The 23,152-nt window shown below is 39.5% G+C and overlaps 1 protein-coding gene across 1 annotated transcript in view; it reads right to left on the reverse strand.

Moving 5' to 3' along the window:
- LOC122816207 (deoxyribonuclease-1-like) overlaps positions 1-23,152 on the reverse strand; it is a 136,861-nt gene that overhangs the window by 46,803 nt on the left and 66,906 nt on the right. Inside the window, exons 3-4 of the mRNA XM_044088955.1 lie at positions 6,668-6,756; positions 827-910 (exon numbers count right to left, since the gene is read on the reverse strand). Of these exons, the coding sequence (XP_043944890.1) occupies positions 827-910; positions 6,668-6,756 (173 nt within the window). The remainder of the gene's footprint in view (positions 1-826; positions 911-6,667; positions 6,757-23,152) is intronic.

Consider the following 23,152-nt stretch of genomic DNA (forward strand, 5'->3'; position numbering starts at 1 on the left):
TTATGAAACCACCTGGGGACTCCAATGGTTGGATTACTGAACCAGAGCTTTCATTCTTCTACCCTTGCCAAAAGCTACTGCAGTAGTTATACTGCAGTGTATATGTGCACATGTTCCTTTTATACTGCAGTCTATATGTGCACGTGTTCCTTTGAGTGTACGTATGTGTGCCTTCTTTTCTGCATGCATGCAAAAGTCTTTGTGTATGTTTGTGTGTGTGTGTGTGTGTGTGTGTGTGTGTGTGTGTGTGTGTGTGTGTGTGTGTGTGTGTGTGTGTGCGTGTGTGTGTGTGTGTGAAAATGTGTTTACATATAGCGATTCTTATGGTCCATCAAGGACCAGTTCAGGAAAAAAACATACTGTCATGGCTGATTGGCTGGCTGGATGGGCAACTCTTTCAGGGTACTGTAAGTTACTAAAAGGTTAGTCAGTTATATGAGTTGTTCCATGCATGAAGAGAGGTGATTTTCCTTTCCCCACCGAAAACTTAAAACAGTCTCCAGTTGCCTATTCAGTCTGTCACTCCCAACCCAATCAGTGAGTCAAACCACAGCTGTATGTGTGTGTGTGTGTGTGTGTGTGTGTGTGTGTGTGTGTGTGTGTGTGTGTGTGTGTGTGTGTGTGTGTGTGTGAGAATTTGTGCTTGCCTGAACACATGAGTGTGCTTGTGCTTGTGTGTGTCTATGCATGAGTTTGTGAATAAATTAATTTATGTGTATATTTGCTTAGCAATGGACACAATTAGAAAAAAAGCAGAGCAATATCAGTGGCAACTCTAATAATGGAAAAGAGACCACAATGCTGTGAGATGAGAATGGAGTCATACCTGTAAACAAAGAGATATTGCTCTTTATAGGTGCTTCGGCCAAGAGGATCACTCACCACATATGAATAAGGTGTCAGTGATACACTGAAATAAAAAATGTATATAAATAGCTATTATTTTACATTCATAATTGGTATAAGGATTATAAAGCCTGTATTGTCAGTGAAACAAATATATATATATATATATATATATATATATATATATATATATATATATATATATATATAAAACAACAGTTCTTATTTTCCATTCATAATAAGCATAAGGATTATAAAGTCTATATTTTAAGATATCAAGGTACATAGGATAAAATGGAAAAAAAGTGTGTCTTATCAATTGTAGCTTAAATGCACCATACTTTAATGTAAAGTAAATCAAATTTTCATTTCAATGCATTTAAGAAATGTGCAACTTCTGATCAGATTATATTGACATTAGTCAGCTGTTTTTTTACAGCAATGGTGTTTAAATCATTCAGTTATGCAGTATGAGAAAAACAGTAATGCGTTACCCTCTAGCGGTAATATTAAATAAAAGCATGCACTGTAGTTGGCACTTGGTTAAACTTTTCATTCATGCATTCACTTTCTGATACCATCTCTTTTCAGCGGATCAGATGTTCTTACTTCAGCTTTTATTTGCTATCCAGTTGCCTTGGAAGAGTACAGTCATCTAGTGGTTGTGATTTAAATACAAGAAATAAACTGCCAATTGCAGCTGATATTTTAATATAAAAGGCAGAAACATATTTTACAGTTATAGGAAAGGTGTCACTTTCTTAAGGTATAACTGTTTCATTTTCATTTCTAGTGTCATAAGAAGACAAACATGAAAAGCTTTGCTGTGTAAGCAGTCTTTGCACTAGTACATTTTATATAAACTCAGAAATTGCTAGAGAAACTAGTAGAAGAAAGTCAAAACTATAATAGGTAGTTACCAGACATCCATTCCAGTAGACTAAGACTAAGAGCCTAGCTCAAATTCCCAATTGTCCCAAAGCACTGTATAGTCAAAAAACTTTCTCAAAGTCATGCAAAAGGCAAATTAAGGCAAAAAGATTCAAACCTTGTATCCTTGGAACAGGGAGCAGCTCACTAACAAGTCAGCTTTAACTGCCAGACACTTTACATCTGTTTAGTTGCAGCAGCCAGTACTTATGCTTCGTATCTTCTGTCTCTCCCCATAAACCTGTCATCTGCCATGCTGAGTTGCTCTGTTGACCAATACCTACAATCCTTTCTACTGAGGCATTGTATTGTTCTCCCATCCCTCTTGTAAAAATGCTTCCTTGCATTTTGCATCAACTCTTCTTTTACTAGCTTCTACCTGCACCACATTCTTCTCTCATTTTGCTTTTTCAGAGCCACCACACATCTGGTCCTTGACAATATTCTGAGTGTTCATCATCTTGTCCTGCTCCCTTCATTTCTCCAGAGTGCACCATTAAGTCATGTCAGCTTTCTTGAATCATATGAGTCCCCATCTCACACCACCTCCACCACAACTTCACTACCTGCATGCATCTTTTTCTGCACGTTGTCAGCTTGATTGCCTTCGCTACACAGCATTAGCAGAATGCATTATCTCAGATGTAGTCACATCTGCCCTATTTATAACAGAAAAATGTCCTTGACTTCCTCCAAGTGCAGCCTCTTCAAGACTTAACCCAACATCTGTTCCAGACTTTCCACAGTTCTCTCACACTGCAATGTATTTTTGACTTCAGAGGTGAAACCGCTTTGATGCTATTTTCCTTTAGTCTTCCTTAAACCCATTAATTCTAGTCAATCTATTACCCTGTGGTCATTCTCCCCTTCTCCACTTACCATGATTTTGCACTTTTTTGCATTAAATCCCAAATGCCATCTGTAAATCCTTTGTCACCAAAGCAGGCAGCTGCTTGTGCTTCTAGATACTAAGGTTCGACTACCATCCAAATTGCTGGAGAGCTGTCCAGAGGAACGAGTGGGTGGAATCTTGTTCTCTTTTTCTGAGAAGAAGTAGTGCTTCATGTTAGAGAAATGTTATCTAGCAGAGGCTAAGGAATAGACCTAAATATAAGAAAGTATCGGGGGGGACCTTGCACAGAGGCTTATCCAGCAATGTGTAGGTGTGCATTACTCTTTTAGCCAGTACACTAAAAACACAAACATACCTAGAACCATGTATCAAAACAAAGGTAATCCAGAAAGTTCATATCAGCTCTTTTATCCCACCTGTGACCCAAAGGGTGACAAGATTAACAAGAAACAGGGTATAAAGGATTAGTCCAGATAAAATCAATTTAACTAGCAGATCTTGGAGACTCTGTCTGTGATGCCCTCCCTGGAGGAGTAATAAAGATGACTTGATGAAGTTTCAAGTACTTTATTCATTTAAGTAGGTAGATGGACAAGTGTCCTGGTTAACTGAATGAACAACATGAAACTTCATCAAGGCACCTTTATTTCTCCCACAGGGAGAATATTGGAGACAGAGATTGAGAGAGTCTTCTAGATCTGCTAGATTAAGTGAATATATTTGGACTAATCCTTTCTATTCTGTTTCTCTTTAGGATCATGTATAGTGGACATCCCCATACTGTGGGCAGTATGATGGCCTGAGATCACTTTACTGACCACCCTTCCTTCATTAGGATATTATATATGAGAAAGAACATCATGTACAGGCCAGATAATCTGGAAGCCTAAGGTCAGCTGAAACATAGCATGATCCAAAAACATCATAATACTAATATTAATAATGACAGTCACCTGTATCTGCCCATCCTGTCAAGCCCACCAATCCTCAGCATAGGCTGACCATTCCATGAGCATGGGACCAGTACTGGTGGCATCATCTAGCAGATTGGTTCTGCTAGTTATTTACCTTAGTTCCTTCCTGCTTATCTGCTAAAGTCCTTTCCTCAAACAGTTTAGCTTCCTCACCAGCATATTGCAAGACATTATCACATACATTAGTGAAGTCCTGAGCATATCACAAGCACCGCATTCCTTTTGCCTTTCTCAGTTGCAGCATAATTGTACAACTGTTTTGTCTACTCAGATATATAAATGTTCTGTTAGCCTCTCTGGTGATTTGTAAAACTGTAACAAGCTGAGCCTACAAGCATTTTGCTGCATGAAGTCATTCCACTATCAATCAGCCTTTTGGCATCCATCCTAACCTGCAGAATTCTTACATCAGCTCTGTAGATCAGAAGTCAGATTAAGTGACCTATATCTGTGTGGCTTCATCCTGAAACAGTGCTGAACCAACCTTGTGGAATGACATTATTTTAGCCACTTTGCATTCCCCTTCATGTCACCTTGGGATTAAAGGATCAGCTAAACAATCTTGCTAGGAATATCCAAGAACTTCAATTAACTTTTAAAGTGCATAGGGTGAAAAGTAATTCAACCCCCTAAACTTTGCACCCAAAGACTGTTTTCCACCTTTTTTTCTGCTCACTTTGCCATCTATTTGACTTTTTTCCTATTCCCATTCCTATTTCTTAGGAATATTCCATGCCCACTCAGGATGCTTCACCAGTTGACTATAAACTATAGTTAAAAGATAGCAATGCTTGCTCACTGAGTGGTAATATGGAGGCAACCTATATGCATGAATGACAGATGCAAGGTAAACAATAGTAAAGAGGCACAGCAGAGACAGCAGGGAATTGAACCATAATGCTTAAGGAAAGCACAAAGGTAAATCATTACTAAGAAAGAATAAGGAATTAGGGTTGTAGTTTTGAGAATTAATATGTAAGTAAAATGTTGTTGTTGTTGTTGTGTCTTTCGGCTTTTCCCGGTTAGGGGTCGCCACAGCGGAACTCCGGTCCGCTAATGATTGGCAGTAGATTTCTACGTGCCAAGTTGCCAGCTCTGACGCACAACCTTCAATGAAGGTATGCCCATTCACGCATGTCTCCACGCAGAAGACGCTCTAGCTGAGAATCGAACCGGACAGCGTCTTACTGTGAGGCAACAATGCTACCGCAGCACCACCACCGTAAAATGTAATGCCTACAAATTGTATTGAGAAGGCTAGATACTTAGAGACAATACAAATGAAGGTATTGTGTTAAAGTGCTAAAAGATAGCATCAAGGAAGACTATATTCTAGAAAAGCAAAACAAAACTAAAGTCCTAAAATGAGAGACAGTACTAGACCACACTGCTGAGTGTAGCAGCAGTAGGAGACAATAGTGTAGTTAAGAAGCATGGAAGCAGAAAAGAAATAAATAAATAAGGAAACAATAAATATGAGAGACAATGCAGTAATAATCCACAGAACTAAATGCAGTAGTGTGATGGATGAGTATCATGAGACAGCAGGAAGGTAAACTGTAGCAAAGAGGAGAGAAAACTCTTTTATATTTTTTCACCCAAGCTGAGCCTTATAATTGTCCACTGGGATTAATGTTGTTTCTTGTTAACAAATGAAAACTAAAATACAATAAATAAATACATTTCCCAGTCGGTCATTACAATCCAGTGACCAAAAACCCCATGTCTGTCTACAAACCTATCAAATTTCCTGGGCATTGTCTGTATTCATACCATGTTGTTAAAGCCTGGAACTCCTTACAAGTATCCATCAGGTCAATAGCCTCCTTCCCATCTTCTAAAGCCATTCTGAAAGACTTCCTAGCTAAAAACTGGCTCTGCTCTTCCTCAACACCAGGATAAACTATATCCCAAAATGGAAACAAATTCCTATTCATACCTTACATCTCCTTACTCTCCCTTTTTCACTAACTTCCTTATTCTATTGATTTCTCTCCCCTGGCTTTCTCTCTAAATATAACACAAACCTGCTTTTCTCTCACTTCATATTTCAGTTCCTGTTTGTATTATACTATCTTACCTGTAATTTCTCTATAAACTGGGTAAAATTTCTAACTATTAAATCATAATCACATAACTTCTATCTATTCTTAACCAGTATGTTTTTATATTATGTCTAATTTGGTATAAGTATTTGTTACAGAGGTTAGCATTGTCACCGCACACCAAGAGGTCCTCTAGTTCAACTCTCAGCTGGGATGCCTTCTGTGTGAAGTCTGCATGTCCTGCCTGCATTTGTGTGGGTTTGCTCCCATATTCCAAAGACATGCATCTGGAGTGTTTCTCCCCAGGCCTCCAGTGAAAATGGCCTCTGTCCCAGTCGGACTTTTCTGGTAAGCAAATGTTAAATAAATAATTTTTTCCCATTTTTACACATGGGGTTGAGGTGTCACTTCAACAGTGACAATCATTTAGAGCCAAGGTGTACACCGCCAAGTGGCAAACCCTGCCATGGTGGTTCTTTCACACAACATACTCACCAGTTCACCTACTGCATGTCTTTGAAATGTGAGAGGAAACCGGAGTACCCAGAGAAAATCCACGCAAACACATGGAGGACTTGTAGACTCCACATAGAAGGCACACCAGGGTACCTCTTGCTGTGAGGCAAAACATTATCTGCCGTACTATTTCCCAGTAATCAAATGTCATTAAATTAAATAAATAAATAGGGCTGAGGAAAAAAAGACTGAAGTCATCTGAAAGGTAGATTGCTGTACTAAGATATACTAATGTAATTATTAGAGTACTGAGAGACATGATACTGTATATAATTTAGATAATAAAGCTAGATAGTAGTAATGTATGTCAGCATGAAGACTCCTGAGCTGTGAAGGCACTGGCTGTGTAGTGAACTATATTATCAAAAACAGATAACACAGAGGGAAACTGTAGTAATGAAAGACTTAGTCATTATACACTGTAATATTATGGCACTGTAGGAATATTAAAAGCACTAAATCAACACAAAAGCAGTTTTTTTTTTTAAATTGACAGATGATACCTGTTAAGTTTCTGAACTAGTTGCTTTACAGCAGTGAGGTCAGTGTCTCTGACTTCCTGAATTAGGGCAATATCACACCTGATCACAATCTGAAAACAAAGACATATTTAAGGAAAACAGTTATACAGTGTATGTAATTGAAGCATTCCATGGCATTACATCTCATTACATTTGCCTGACAAAAGGAGACACTAAACCTATGTATTCTGGCCTTTAACTGCATTTAACATTCTTTCTCTTCTCTCTGTTAGGCTTCTTCATCACCCTTTCTCCACCAGTCCCATATTCTATTGAACGCACCTGCAATATCACTCTGTATACCCATTCTAGAAGTCCATTCATTAGGACTACAACCCTGTCCATGAAGAAGTACTTTCAATGGCCAGGAAGTAGTAGTCTATAAAATCTGCAAAAGCATCACCTTCACCCAATAATGAGGATACACATTTAAGCATTACAAGACAAATTATATGATATACACAGGAACAAGACAAAACATTAAAAAATGACTTCACAAACCAAAAAAAATCTGTCACAGACTTCTGAATACCAATATTTTATTCACACTTTAGCACCTCGGCACAATAGCCTTCAAGGAGCACAAATAAATAATAATAATTCACTTATACAGTATTAAAATGAGTAAAAGCATCACAGGTGTGAACACTAAACAATCAAACCAATGATTTAATCCTGTATTTCCAATTACATAATTGGTTGCCTAATGGTTAAGGTTTTAAGGTGTTTGTCTAAAGTGCAAGTGGGTGGGTTTGAGTCTCACAAGGGATAATTTCTAAGCTTAAAATGGCTCGCAAGGGCAGTTAGCTTAGTACTAACCTATGAACATTCATTACTTAATCCTGCTGGTGCCAGCGTATAGTTCAATATGAACAAAGTTTCTTTATACTACAACTTGTCTTCAAGATCCACATATTTCCCGCTCCTACAAAAACTTGTTCCAAAATACAACCATTTAAAAGGGTAGGATTACTACCATGAAACTGTTTACAATGTATGCCCAACAGACTTTCTAAACGTTCATGTTTGATGTCCCTTACATGACAAGACAGAACACTGTACACAGTAAACATGGATAACGTCATGTGATTTTTCACAGAAGGGTTTAGATTTCTCCTTAACAATGAAATAATTAAATTTAAAAAAATGAAATATTTAAACATAACATAAACAATGTAATTTATGTTCTGTAGCTTATGGAATTCCACAATGCATTTTTATTATCTGAGGATTCTGTATTTTAGGAATAAAATATCTGCATCCAGGATTCGGTCACCCAGTTTTCTGGTAGGCTAGGCATCACAACTGTTAAGTCAGAACATGCCACATTCTATTCCCCATGTTTGTTCTTGTTTATTCCATATATGATAAAGAGCTGACCAGCATTTAATGTTTTTTCCCAAAAAGTAAGAAAGTAAGACATACTCTAAGAACAAAGCTATTTTAGTCAAAAATCAGTATATACATATGTGTCCATGTGTTTATGTGCATCTGTGTGTATGTGTGTGTAGATGATTAGGATCAGTTCCATGACCAAAACCAAGCTGCTGTGTGTTTAAGGCATGAACTTCAAGTAATTTACCAGGAAAGCTGAGTAAATTGAAGCTTGAGAGGTGACTCTTGCCATCCATGTCAACAGCCACTACGAATATGGTTCTGATCAGAGAAACCAAATCATAATTCTTTGGAGTATATGCAGCTTCAGCTGCTCCAATAGAAAAAAAAAAGTATAGAAACACAACCTCAGGGATTCAGAAAGAGCCCAGCCCCTTGTGATAAGGGCTGTCTATGGTAAAAAGGCATGTTTCTGCAATGGTGTATTTCGCTACTGTGAAACACATTAGTAACAGTGAGGAAATACCTCATTACTGGCTAATGTGCATGTCTCTGAAACAGCATTAATGATTGTGAGTGCAGATCGGTACTTTCCTGAGGTAGTTAACAGTGACTGTGGCCATGTCATTTTAACACAGGTATCCTCCCCCATTCACTCTCCTACACATAATGCACACATTCAAACACTCACACACACACACACACACACACACACACACACACACACACACACACACACACACACACACACACACACACACACACACACACACACACACACATGTACACACACCTCACATGTACCCCATACCTGTCCCTGTGTTATGGCAACATCCCTGTATTTCTTTCTTCCTGCCCTTGTAAATCATGGATGTACAATCAGTCATTAACACTAGAGATTAGACTTGCAAACTTCATACCCTTCAATAAATCCATGGTAGTGCAAAAGCTGTTATACTAGCAACTTTGTCAGTTGCTATTTGTCTCCAAGCCATCTGTGTCTTATAGAATTCATGGCACCTATCCTGTGGCAAATAACACCACTAACATAAGTAAAGCCAGTGGAACATCCAGCTGTATTCAGGAACCCTGCAGAACCTAAGTCCCCAAGCCAGCTGTGTCTTATAGAATTCACGGTAGCTATCCTGTGGCAAATAACACCACTAATATAAGTAAAGACAGTGGAACATCCAGCTGTATTCAGGAACCCTGCAGAACCTAAGTCCCCAAGCCAGCTGTGTCTTATAGAATTCACGGCACCTATCCTGTGGCAAATAACACCACTAATATAAGTAAAGACAGTGGGACATCCAACTGTACTGAAGAACCTTACAGAACCTAAGTGTATGTCTCATTATAATTCAAAAGGCATTAGTAGGTTGTGTTTTTTATTGTAATCCTTAATGTACCGAACATAAATACACGAGGCAGCAGCAGGGATTTCAGTGCCTCCCCCCATGTAGAAACATTCTGATTTCTACCCTTCAAATCTGTAAAAACACTCCACTCTAAACTGTAATTCTAGCCCTTCCAGTCTCTAAAGAAACATTTATCCATCTTTTTTGGTATGTGATAAATCCCCGCTACCCCTCCCAGTCTGTCTGTGAGTCAACATTAGCTGACTCAATCACTTTCAGCCTCAGACATTTGAGTCACCCGCCACCCCAGGTACACACATTCTGTTTTCTACACTTAAAGTCTGTAAAACACTCCAAACTAAAGTATAATTCTAGCCCTTCCAGACTCTAAAGAAACATTTACCTGTTCATTTTTTCTTCTTCTATGTGATATATCCCCAATACCCTCCCAGTCTGTCTCTGACTCAACAATAGTTGACTCACTCTCTCTCAGCACCTCAGACAAGGTAATTTCTTAGGGCATCCAACTGGTAAAATTAAAAAGGACTTTCACTCCTTTAAAAAATAAAAAAAGCACTGGTAACAAAAGAAAGACTAATATTATAGATGTGACTTCTGAGCAGCTGATAGTTTATTTTTGAATTGCACATCCCTTGATTGGCTCATCCCACTCTGTTCACCCTACGGGCTCACTCCACTCCCCTACCCTGCCCCCAATTCCCATTCATCCCTACCCTGCTCCAAATTCTCACCCACCCCTACATACTCTGAATTTATAGGTAACCTCCTTTACTAAGACCCTCCCTTAATCCACCTATTATCCAATAATTACATCCATCAGCACAATCTACACATGCCCTTCAACTTCCCACCACTCCAGTCCACCTACCAGTTTAATATCCACACCCATATTTCCTACTCTTAAAACTCACACCCTCACCAAATTTAAATACCTCCTCTAACTCCACAACCTCATTCCCACTATGTCTCATTACCCCCAATCTCATCTCCACTATACCCTCCTGGGATTAACCTCCCTATTCACCTGCCTCTCCATAGCCACCATCTTATCTCCTCACAATCACTCACTGTATCTACCCCAAATCCCCCACCCTAACCCACAACATTGCTATCATACCCACACATGCAAGCATATACCTCACCATATACAGATATAAGGAGATTCTAGTGCAAAAATATACTTGTAACACCAAAAAACCCACTGCAGGAGGTAAAACAAATCACCGGACTTATCCAATAGCATCTGAATATTATGGAACTCATTAATATATAAACATACTTCATGGCTTTATCCTTGGTGTTAGTAGCTGTGAGGTATGTTTATATATTAATGAGTTTCATAATATTCAGATGCTATTAGATAATTTAAATGTTTAGGGTAGTATATATATATATATATATATATATATATATATATATATATAGGGATGCTAGTAATTTTAATGTTTGTCTGATGAAGTCTGTATGGAATAGATGAAAAATGCGGTGATTCATTAAGCGTTTTGCCATTGCTATTCGTGTACTAAAATCAATAAATTTAGTTTTTTAACGGTTGGAAGTCCGGTGATTTGTTTTACCTTCTGCAGTGCGTTTTTTGATGTTACCTCACCATATACACCCAACCTCCCATATACCATGCCCCTCCCATGTACCACTTCTATCCCTCTAAAAAGCAACCAAGTCTACAGTTTCACTACCTAATCGGCCAATATCTAAAAACTATCACCTGTATAACTACCCATCTACAACTAGAAGTAGACATTCACCCCATCCTGGGCCAGCAACCTCTGCTAATAAGCCATGCACCCATCACTACCTAGCTAAGCACTAACCCACCGAATTACTGATATTAAATATGAATACCCACAGTATCATGAATAAAATAGCAGACCTTCATGCTGCCATCTCCTTATATAACCCTGATATTATTCCCATCACAGAGACATGGATTAAACCACATATTAAAGATAATTCCATCACTCCACCTGTGTATAACATTCTCAGTGCAGACTGGCTACATAAAAGAGGTGGAGGCTTAGCTCTATTTCAGAGAACCAACCTACAACTCCAACTCCTCCAAAAAGATTCCCCCAACTTCAACAGTGCAGAGACTCTATTTGCAAAGCTCTCCCTTAACCAACATAAGCACCTAAACCTACTGGGTATCTATATACCCCCAGGTGACAACCTAACTACCCTAGAATCCATACTTCACTGGGCCTCATACTCCCTCCCTCAAGAAACTATCGTGCTAGGTGATGTAAACATTGACTGGAACTCCATCCACCACATTAACCTACATAACTTCACCCAACTTAAAGATACTCTCACACACATTGATAAGACCACAAAAAGAGAATCTATGCTTGATTGGATCCTCACAAATCAACCAAATACTGCCCATCAATGTGGCACCCTACCAAACTCTCTGAGCGACCACAACCCCACTTTTATCCTTAGGCAAAAACTTAAAATAATTAACTCTCTGTCCCTTCTACAAACCCGTTCTAACAAAAATTTTTCTAGAGACCACTTCATAAGAGACTTGCAACATTGCAACTGGTCTCCCATCAAAACCCGTTCATTAGACAAAGCAGTTGATTAGTTCAACTCCACATTCCTAAATATCCCCAACCAACTAGCCCCATTAAAAAATATCATGATATGTAGCAACCCCACCCCTTAGCTCCAGAAAACCACAAAAGCCCAACTTAGAGCTACAGATAAAGCCTGGAAAACCTGATGCCACACCAGATCACCCGCAGCTAGGCAAGCCTTTCAAGAGCTCCAGAACAAAGCAAAAAAGCAGATTAAGCTCAATAAACAAAATTACTGTATCACTCAACAAAACAAATACAGTATCAAACCACAAAAATTCTGGGAAACAATAAATAACATCCTACAACCCAGAAGAACCACCACTCTCACACCCAATATAATAGGTACAGACCTGGACATAGCCTCCAGCTTTAATAACTATTTCACCTCCTCAGTACTCAAACTCTTAAACAACATCACTTCATCCAACACCCCACAACCACCTCAGGCCCAAATCAATACCATAGCTTTCTCACTTAAGTCTGTTCCTACCTCTACTATCCAAAAACTCCTAGCCAAACTCAAGCCAATCACCCTTGCAGCCAATAACCTTCCTGCCGAATACCTCCAAATTGCATCCACAGCTATAGCCTATCCCATTTCACTTCTAATAAATAGATCCATCACCGAACACACCATTCCACTCCCATGCAAAACCTCATATATCATACCACTCCACAAAGGTGGCCCCTCCCTAGACCTTTCCAACTATTGACCAATTGCAATTCTCTCACCCCTTTCTAAGATCCTAGAAATATGTATTCATCACCAGTTCCTCTGCTATCTCCTCACCAACAACCTTCTCTCCTCAACCCAACACGGATTTCGCCCATCCCACAGCACCACCACTGCCCTACTCAAATTCACCAATACTATAAACTCCCACAGGAATCTAGGTAAATTTGTCTCAGCTACCTTCCTAGATTTATCCAATGCGTTGACACAGTCTCACATAATAAACTACTGTTCTTGTCTCTCTGACCTAAACCTTAACAACCCCACCCTCCTCTGGTTTAAAAGCTATTTAGATAACTGCCAACAATCCGTCAAATGGCATAATTCTCTATCCCTCCCACTCCCAACCTCCTTAGGCGTGCCACAAGGATCAGTCCTAGGACCCCTTCTTTTTAATATCTTCACAAACCAGCTCCACTCAGCTACCTCTAAAGCCGACATAGTCCAATACGCTGACGACACAACTTTCATATGCTCTGTACCCAACATCCAACTTCTCCAACAAAAAGCCCAAGAAGTCTTCTCTGAAATAAGAGAACTGGCTTAACAACTAACCGCAAAAGGGTGCAAAAGTGGAAAAAGACTACAAATGAAGAAAAAATGTCCACTTAGTTTTAATATTCACAGTTGTTTTGTCTTTTAAATATTATTTTTGATTGTTTTTTAAACAATTTTTTGTATATATGCATGACTATTTTACATTGCCATTTTAAATGTTAATTATTGGTTAATTATATTCATTACCAACAAGTATAAAATGAAATGAGACCATGTAACTGTGTTCTGAAGAAGTCATTTGACTAAAGCGCTTGACTATTGTGGATGTTATTTCCCTTTGTGGATGTTATTTTCCTATGTGAATTTTATAAATAAATATCACTTTGGGTTGTAGTACATCGGCTCCAGAAGTGGACTGGCTTAACTCACAACTCATAGTAAATCCCAAGAAAACACAACTAATGCTATTCCACTCTACTAAAACAAGGAACCTTACCTTCTCTATACTCTCCACCAGCAAAACCCAAATCACCCGTCACTGAGGCTAAACTCCTAGGAGTTACCACTGACCAGCAACTCAAATTCACAAAGCACATATCAACAACCATCACTAAAGTCCACAAAAAGCTAGGTTCCCTCTATCACTGTAAAAGTTATCTAGCTACTGAATCTCAAATGGCAATAGCCAGGACCCATCTCCTATCTACTCTACTTTATGCATCCCCAATTCTAATTAATCTTTACAAAACTGACCTTAATAAACGTTCCATCTGTTACAACGAAATTGCTAGATTCACTACCAGTACCAAATCACAATCCCACCACTTCCTTTCCCTACAAGCCTTGCACTGGCTTGAATTTCGGAACCTATTAAGGTGCCATCAACTCAGCCTAGCTAATCAAATTCTGTACTATCCCGAGAAAACCCCCGACCTGACTGGCATGCTGAACTTCTGCAATTCAAATAGACAACTTCAGTCCTCCAACAAAGCCTTAATCAAAACCAAAACATGCAAAAATAACTCAGAGGAATCACTTCCCCCGACCTCAGACTACAAAACTCCACACCCTCCTTCAAAAGCCTACTTAAAACATACCTCTTCACCAACCATCTATGCAACTGTAATTGACCCCTTGAAACCTCATCCACTTACTATTTCTACACCCCATCTGTCCTGAACAACCCAAACAACACCATCTAACTATACCTATCCACTAATGCTAACATAGGACATACGTATGCATCTATGTTTACTGATTGAATGGCACATTCATCGAATGGCCATTCATCGAACACAGACCAACAAAACTTCCTTTAATCGAAAGGCCATATGATCATAAATAAGTTAATCAAATGATCGTAGTTGACCAATATGAAGGAAGTGGAACATAGTACTTACTTATCAATAATGTAGGTATAAAGAAATTTGCCCTTTCCTCACTGTAGTGCAATCTTGGAGTTGGTATATATAATTAACAGGAGTGGGGTGGGGTGCAGCCCCTCACAACAGAAGGATTCAATGAATGGAAAATACTCCTTATGTGGGGAGTTGCACCCCACCCACCCCTGCTAATCATATATACCAACCTGAGATTGCACCACAGTGGGGAAAGGCTAGTTTCCTTTTACCTACATTACCGATAAGTTTCGCTTCCTTTATGTTAGCCAACTATGATCATTTGATGAAAGTATTTACAGTCATATGGCCTATTGATTAAAGGAAGTTTCACAGGTCTGTGTTCGATGAACAGTTGTTCGATGAAGGCGCAGTTCTATTGGTAAACATAGACCCCATATATACAACAGCCTTTAATAATGCCTACAAAACTGAATGATATAAACTTACATCTTCTTCCTCAAACAATATACCCTTTTGTAACTCCCCACTACTCAAAACTAAACATCTTACTAGGTATGTAGCATTACATGCTTCAGTGCATTAAACAGCTTAGTCATATACTCCTGGGTGAATTTTGCTGTGACCAGGTATCACAAAAATACCCCAGGACATAATTACACACTATGTTAATCATATCCATCTTCAGTAAGAGTCTCTTATCATACAACTTTTTCCTTACCATATCTTCACCACATTCATTTCTGGTTCTGACCCACTAAGAAAACAGCCAGTCCTCCATATATCTGAACTAGATTATCCAGTCAACTGCTCTGTTCTGAACTAATCATGCAAAATGGGAACAGACAACTATTCTGTAATGTATCAACCATCCATTTCCCTTAAGAATGAAATCAGTGTGTGGTTCCCCAACCAGGGCAAACACCTATAGCCTTGGTTGTTTCTTTCCATGCTAGACCACCATTTTTTTCATATCCTGATATAATTTCAGCTTTACAGCAACTCATTCAATTGCCATATCACATTCAATAAAGAAAGCCTTATATTATTGCCTGATTATTCAGATTCCATTGTAAGTCACAAACCAAATTCTCACGTCATATTGCATAGCAACTTCAATCACTGTTCAGATGAGCCAATCACTATCGACCATAACTATTAAAAGTGCCCTCAATAAATGATCTAATATATTCTTCCTCAACCCACTCACAGTCAAACACATCATAGCCAGGAGTCCTACCAACTAATTAAACAAATATGAACCTGAAATAACTGTAACAACCTATTTTTCTTCATATCAGCAAAAATGGAGAGAGAAAAGTGCAGCTCAATAAAAGCATTTTATTATAAATAGAAGAGTCAAAAATCATGTCAAGCAGATATTACCAACAAGATAATAAATGAATAGCCTTTACTACCATCAAATGCTACCATACCACAACCTGCTCAATTATCATATTTGACATTATTTTATATAAGCCCACAAGGGTCTGCCTAAATTTTGTTCCAAATGCATATATATTAGTCTTGGGGCTCGTCCTCAAACTAACTTTATATTTATACTGCTTACAACACAGTAAGTATATACTATGTCCAGATTAACTGTCTTCTATAAATCTTCTATAAAAAGTGTCATCCATAAGTATCCACCATAACACAAGCTTAATGATATGAATAGGGCCCTAGACACCACCATAAGGCTCCCTAGCATGATCTGTCATCACTACACTAATCTTTCATCCTTTGATCACACCCCCCCAATGTAGCAACCCTTACCTAAAACATCTGACACAGAGGAACATCTTAAATTATCTTAGAAAAGGGATCTTAATCTTAGTATAGGTCACAGCACCTCCATCCATACCATAGAGGAGGCAGTATATTTCATGTCTTCACCATACATTCATCCAATGTACTGAAAAACTTTAAATTTCAGGTATTTATCTGGTAACCAACAATCAGGTCTGGGCTGCTACTCATATAAAACTGTAGTCCTAGTTTTTAACTTCCAGGAACCCACCCTTTTGTTAAATCATATATATCATATTATTCTTCCCCTACTATGCCCCAAACAAAACCTCTCATCTCCTTGATTGTAACAGAAAAAGGAGGCAGTCAGTGGTAGTACTACATTTCATGAACACACAGCACTGTGTTTTGTCTGAACTACATAAAGAACCCATTCAAGAGTCTCTTATTCTATCAATTTTTCATGTCTAAATAGAAGTCAGTCTGCTATTGCATTATAGAAGCAATCAAACATATTTGAAAAATGATGATCTAGGAAAAATATAGTCAAATTGCAAGATTGAAGATACAGTCTACATTTTACAGAATCCCAGAGACCAACTTATCCTCAGTCTTTAACCATCAAGGACTTCTGCCATTGCATTAGTTCAGATTCAAAGAAAAAATGTACACCCTTGAGGCCCTTCAGACAGCAACTGTGCAACTTCATGATGATCAACCAATAAAATGCTTAACATACAAGGCCATGTCAAACCCAGAGCTGTTGGACATGCTACACTTAAAGAAATCCCAATCCCTCAGAGCTACACGCTCCAGGGATCTAAACCTTGTCATCACAATAAACAAAACATGCTGGAGGGATAGGCTCCTGACCCAGAGACTCCCCAGACTCTGGAATAGATTGCCCATACATGTCAAGCAGAGTGCCTCTTTGGACCTCTTCAAGAGGAACCTTGACGATTGGATGGGAGAAAGGAAATTCACCCCAGGGATCACGTCAGTCGCCCTGCTAGACAGGGGTCCAGGAAAGTAAATAATGTGGGAAGAAATAGCCAGGGAATTGTTATGGCTAGGCTTGTATAGGCCCTAGGGCTGATAGCCTAGTACCAACCTATGAACCTATGAACCTATAATCTTGTACTAAATGAATCACAGTCTTTGCTATGTGCATCACCTTCTCATCTGCAATCCCATACATAGGTTAAATTCATGAACACTTTCTCATGCTTCTATGAAATCTACAAATATTGTCATGCTATCTGGAAAAAAGAAATGTAATACAACAGCTAAACCAGTTTATACTTTAAATTCATTGCCAGCATTTCATTTTGGCATCAAGAGATCACTGTTTAACCATTTGTCCAAAAAAGCATGTTGTTTTTTTGTTTGTTTTTCTTTCGTCTTTTCCTGGTTAAGGGTTGCCACAGCGGAACTCCGGTCCGCTAATGATTGGCAGTCGATTTTTACAGTGATGAGGTGCCAGCCCAATGCCCAACCTTCAATGAAGGCACGCCCATTCACGCATGTTTTTCGAACGCCACTTGACCACAGAGAGGACATGTAGACTCTACACAGAAGGCACTCCAGCTGAGAATCGAATGAGAGAACCTCTTGCTGTGAGGCGACAACGCTACCGCTGCACCAACTGAATGGCCATCCAAAAAAGCATGAATAAAGAAATATGTTGTACCATTGATTAAGCATATTTTGCATGGTCTCTGAAGCTGAGATAGTGCCTGTTCTTTAGAGTATCAATTCTCAAACTGAACCACAATGACTTTTGGCTGGCCGACTGACAGGTCAGTTTTTGATGAGGACAGTTAATAGGCTTTCAAAGTATTAATACACTTTTTGCTGAAAAACAGTCCAAATTACAAGTTTATCTTTACCATACTGCACACTGTTTAGTCTTTTTCTCTCTCTGGAACCACTTTAAATTAGCAAGTTTTTTCTTTGGGCTTTATCCTTCACTTCATACAACTTATATTCAGCCATAGTCCAATCTACATTGATTTCCACAAACTATCCTTTCACCACAGCACACTTATGTCACAATGACAAAATAGTGTTAACTTGTTCACTAACAATCTTGACATTGTCCTCTTTCTCAATGTTTAGTTTAATCAAAAAACAGCTAAATTTGGCCATAACCTTTTGCAATCCTGATAAAATATCCTCTAAAGAAAGAAAGTTCTAGGACTATACTCAAATTCATCATAGCTGAATGTTCCTCAGCTTCAACGTTTCACCTACAACTTCAACTAGACAATCCATTGACTCTTCCAAAACATTGCCATTGTCATATCCAAAGTAGAAAGAACATAAATACACTGACCACACCACTTACCACAGATTGAGTACAGTGAGATCATATTTTGATTTCAGACACTCCTACCATTCCCATCTGTTCAGCCCTATCCTATTCTAGTCTCATTAGCTCATCCTGCCTAACAAAGAGAGAACATTTCAGTAGGCATACCCACTTAGGCCCTGAACTTGTCTGATTGAAGACTGCTGGAACAGGGCCCAGTTCTGAGGTTTTTTACTGGTTAATTGGGTAATTTGTTCAAATCAGTTTGCTTGTTTTCTATCGTTTTATATATATATATATATATATATATATATATATATATATATATATATATATATATAAAATTGCACTTTATCTGCTTTTACTGTATTTGTGTTTCTTCCTACTTTATAACCTTATTTTGCCTCTTCTTAAAAGTACTCAATTGTGTTTATTATGCTGCATTTATTACTGCTTGGTAGTAGCCTGATTAAATTGGGAATTTCTGGATAGAGGCTTACTGTGCCTGCTCATTTGAACTGTTTTTTTCTGTTATTGGTGCACCTTGTCTGCTGTAGCATAGACTAGATTCAGGCCTGCTGAATCTAGCTTTGTTTGTATAACTTGAGCACTAATCCAGGACATCTTTTTTGGAGAAGGTTCCCCTGCACCCTCGTGGCAGGAGTGTGCAGTTACAACTTGTCAGATTGAAGACTGCTGGAACAGGGCTCAGTTTTGAGTTTTTTTACTGATTTAATTGAGTAATTTGTTTAAATCAGTTTGCTCGTTTTCTACTGTTATATATAAAATAATTGCACTTTATTCATCTACTTTTACTGTAATTGTGTTTCTTCCCACTTTATTACCTTATTTTGCTTGTGCTTCTTCTTAAAAGTACTCAATTGTATTATTCTGCTGCAGTTATTACTGCTTGGTAGTAGCCTGATTAAATTATAACTGTTATTCTAAGCCTTTTGGTTTAACACTTGGGCTTCAAACCAGTTGTTTTACATTAAGAAGGTTTGTGGACTGCATTGTTGTGGCAGGACATGTAGCTTACATCCTTCTAAGTTGGGAATTGCTGATTGAAGGCTCAGTGTCTGTTATTCTAAAAGTGCATTAGTTCTAGTTTAAGCACTTTGGCTTCAGGCCAGTTATTTTACATTAAGAAGGTTTGTAGTCTGCATTCTTGTGGGAGGAGAGGCTAGATTCTGCTCTTCTGAGTTGGGAATTTCTGGTTCAAGGCTTATTGTGCCTGCTTATTTGATCTGTTTCTTTCTGAAATGTGTGTGCTGTGTTTCCTGTAGCCCATAAGTTAGTAGTTTATTGGCCATTTTGGGCTAATTTCTCTCTCTTTCATTTCCCTGCTATAAAAATCACACTTGCGTGGTTTTGCACGCAGGGCAGTGCCAGTTAGCTAGGGTTAAACTATTCCTGGCTCCAGGAAGTCTGCTCTTCAATTTTCCCTTGGAACTAGACAAACTTTCAACTTAAGTACTCAAACCATTTATTTCACAATCCAGCACTTGCTCAAAACTCATAACAAGCACTAATTAACCCTAGCACTAGATCCCCTATACTGTCCAGAAGGGCAAGGCTCTCTATTCGTTCCTACCAGCTAATCAGTAAAACAGCTCACTTTACCTATTCAGGCACGTCCAAAGGGCAGTTTCAGGTGTACTCTCCAGTCCAACTGGTGAATCTGGGCATTTTGAGGCAATGTTACAACTGCCTCATGTACACAGACAACCCTCTCCTCCTACCACCAAACACTAATATATGCGAGAGATGCAATTATACAGCCAAACTGGAGGCAAAGCTCTCTCAACCCAAGACTGGAACTGACAGTCAAGAGGAGAAGGAAAATACATGCAACACACCACCAGTCTGACATAGACCTATTAAACCAATGCTGGCAAATACACATAAATACACGAAAACATACTCGGAGGCTCTAAATAAAAATCTGCAAAAGCAACAGAGACCTCAAAAGCAGACACCCAAGCAACCTCCACACCCCATCACAAACCATGAAACACATACTTCACATAATCAGTGTGCCATGCAATCACAGCCCTTAAGGCAACATAACATACCCAACACACTAGTAATAGGTGACTCTATAGTCAGGCACTAACTAGGCTGGACAAGGAGAAGGTTACAGTTAGCTGCCTGTCAGGCGCCAGGATCTGCCACATAACACAAGCACTCAGGTCACTCCAGAACAAGTACAAATATGGCTCTGTTATTGTCCATGTTGGTGTGAATGACCTGAGACGTACCTCCCTGGACTACATGAAAAGAGACATGGAAGAGCTCTCTGATCACATAGTCCAGGCCAATATGACCCTGACCCTGAGTAGCATCCTGCCCTCACCAAGAATTATGCCACAGTATAAAGAAAAAATTATCAATTTCAACAATTGACTAAGTTTCTGGTGTCATTCAAAGGGGATCCAGTATCTATCCACCTGGGATGACATGCTTGATAAGCCACGTTGCTTCACAAGAGATGGCTTGCACCTGTCAACCTTAGGCTTTTGAATACTGGCCAAGGCTTTTGCCATCCCCATACTGCCTTTTTTAGAAAAGGCTCAAAAAACAAACTCACCACCGTACATAGCACAAGTAACCAAAAACTGAGGGTAATGCTACTCAATGCCAGAAGTCTAAACCTCAAAATGCATGCACTCAAGGCACTCCTCAATATGGAGAACATCGACATCTGTGCAGTAACAGAAACTTGGTTTAAGGCTCCAGAGAACACCCCAGCACTACCAGGTTATAACTCATACCATACTTTTCGGCCACAGAACCCAGACCGAAACACAAAAGGTGGGGGTGTATCCATATTCATCAAGGATACCCACACCTCCAGGTTAGTGGTACAGCACAATGCCTCAGAGATCATCCATGTGCAACTAACAACGTGTAAAACTGAAATCCAAATTGTAGCTTGCTACAGATCACCCACCATGACCCAGGACCCCCATTCCACATTTCTGGAGACACTGGAAAATATGAAGGTCCTACCAAATGCCCTAATATTGGGTGATTTCAATTACCCAAAGATTAACTGGGAGAACTACTCAAGTACTAACTCCCTTGCCCAATGCTTCCTAGAATTTATATACTCGAATGCCCTGGATCAACTGGTCAACACCCCCACCAGAGGTGACAACATATTGGACCTGGTCATCACCAACATGGGCGACCAGTGTTCTACACCAGAGGTCAAACACTCGCTTATTAGATCAGACCATTGACTAATCACTCTGGATACCCACATTCCGCCCCCACCCCCAATCAAGGAAACCACGGTGAAAAACTTTTCAAAAGCAAACTTCACATTACTTAAGACTGAGGTGGAAAGGTTCACAGTCCTCATGCTAAAGGACAATGCTGTCCAAGCTGCTGAATCCCTTACAAAAGCACTCTATGAGCACCTGCAAGAATGCATGGATTGTGCTATCCCAAGCAAAACCAAGACTCACTCCTCCAAGAAAAGGAAACCAGTCTGGTGGATCCCTGCCATAAACAAGCTATACAATAGAAGGAGGAAACTAGTGCAGAAAAGAGTAAAACCCCAAGAGGAAAAGACATCCGTGACTCCAAAGATAACCCCAAAGCGTTCTTTAGCTATGTCAAGAACCTAAGTGGAAACTCTCAGATCTGCGCTGAGTTAGTGCAGAATGGCACAAAATACACTGAACTGACTGATATTGCCAACATTCTGGCAGACAGGTTTAGTGCAAACTTCATCCCCTTCTCACCCCCTAAAGGGCCCATAACCATACCAGAAGAATGTAGTGCCCTGGCAATCACTGACACACAGGTTAAAACAGCCCTATCCAAAGCCAAAAATACAGCTTCAATAAGACCAGACGGTGTCCCAGGCTGTGTCTTACATGAGCTACAAAATTAACTAACCCCTCACCTAAACACACTGTTCAAACTCAGCCTCTCTACAGGCTACGTACCCATAGAGTGGCGCACAGCAACAATTATCCCACTCCACAAAGGTGGAGCCACAACGGACCCCAGGAACTATCGCCCTATAAGCCTGACTTGCCTGGTCTGCAAGGCTATGGAGCGCATCATCATGGAATTCATTAACAGAGACATTGGGAGCCGTCAGACATTGGACTCTACACAGTTTGGCTTTGTTAAGGGCAGATCATGCCTCCTAAACCTGGTGGACTTCTTTGAGACAGTTACCAAGGCTTTAGACAAGGGAAAGGAGGTCCACACAGCCTATCTAGACCTCGCAAAAGCGTTTGACACCATTCCCCATTAAGGTATTATAGACAAGCTCACCAGCCTGAACAAAAACCCCTACATCACGAGATGGGTTGCCAATTGGCTCATGGATAGAACCCACATGGTGAGAGTTGCAGGCTCTAGGTCCGACTCTAAACCAGTTACAAGTGGCATCCCCAGGGCTCAGTTCTGGGACCCCTCCTGTTCGGTATATACTTCTCAGAGGTACAGGCAAGCACAGGAGGACTATGGCAGACCAAGTTCA

This window comes from Protopterus annectens, chromosome 12.part0 (assembly GCF_019279795.1).
Source record: "Protopterus annectens isolate FY-2018-M chromosome 12.part0, PAN1.0, whole genome shotgun sequence".
NCBI classification, from domain to species: domain Eukaryota; kingdom Metazoa; phylum Chordata; order Ceratodontiformes; family Protopteridae; genus Protopterus; species Protopterus annectens.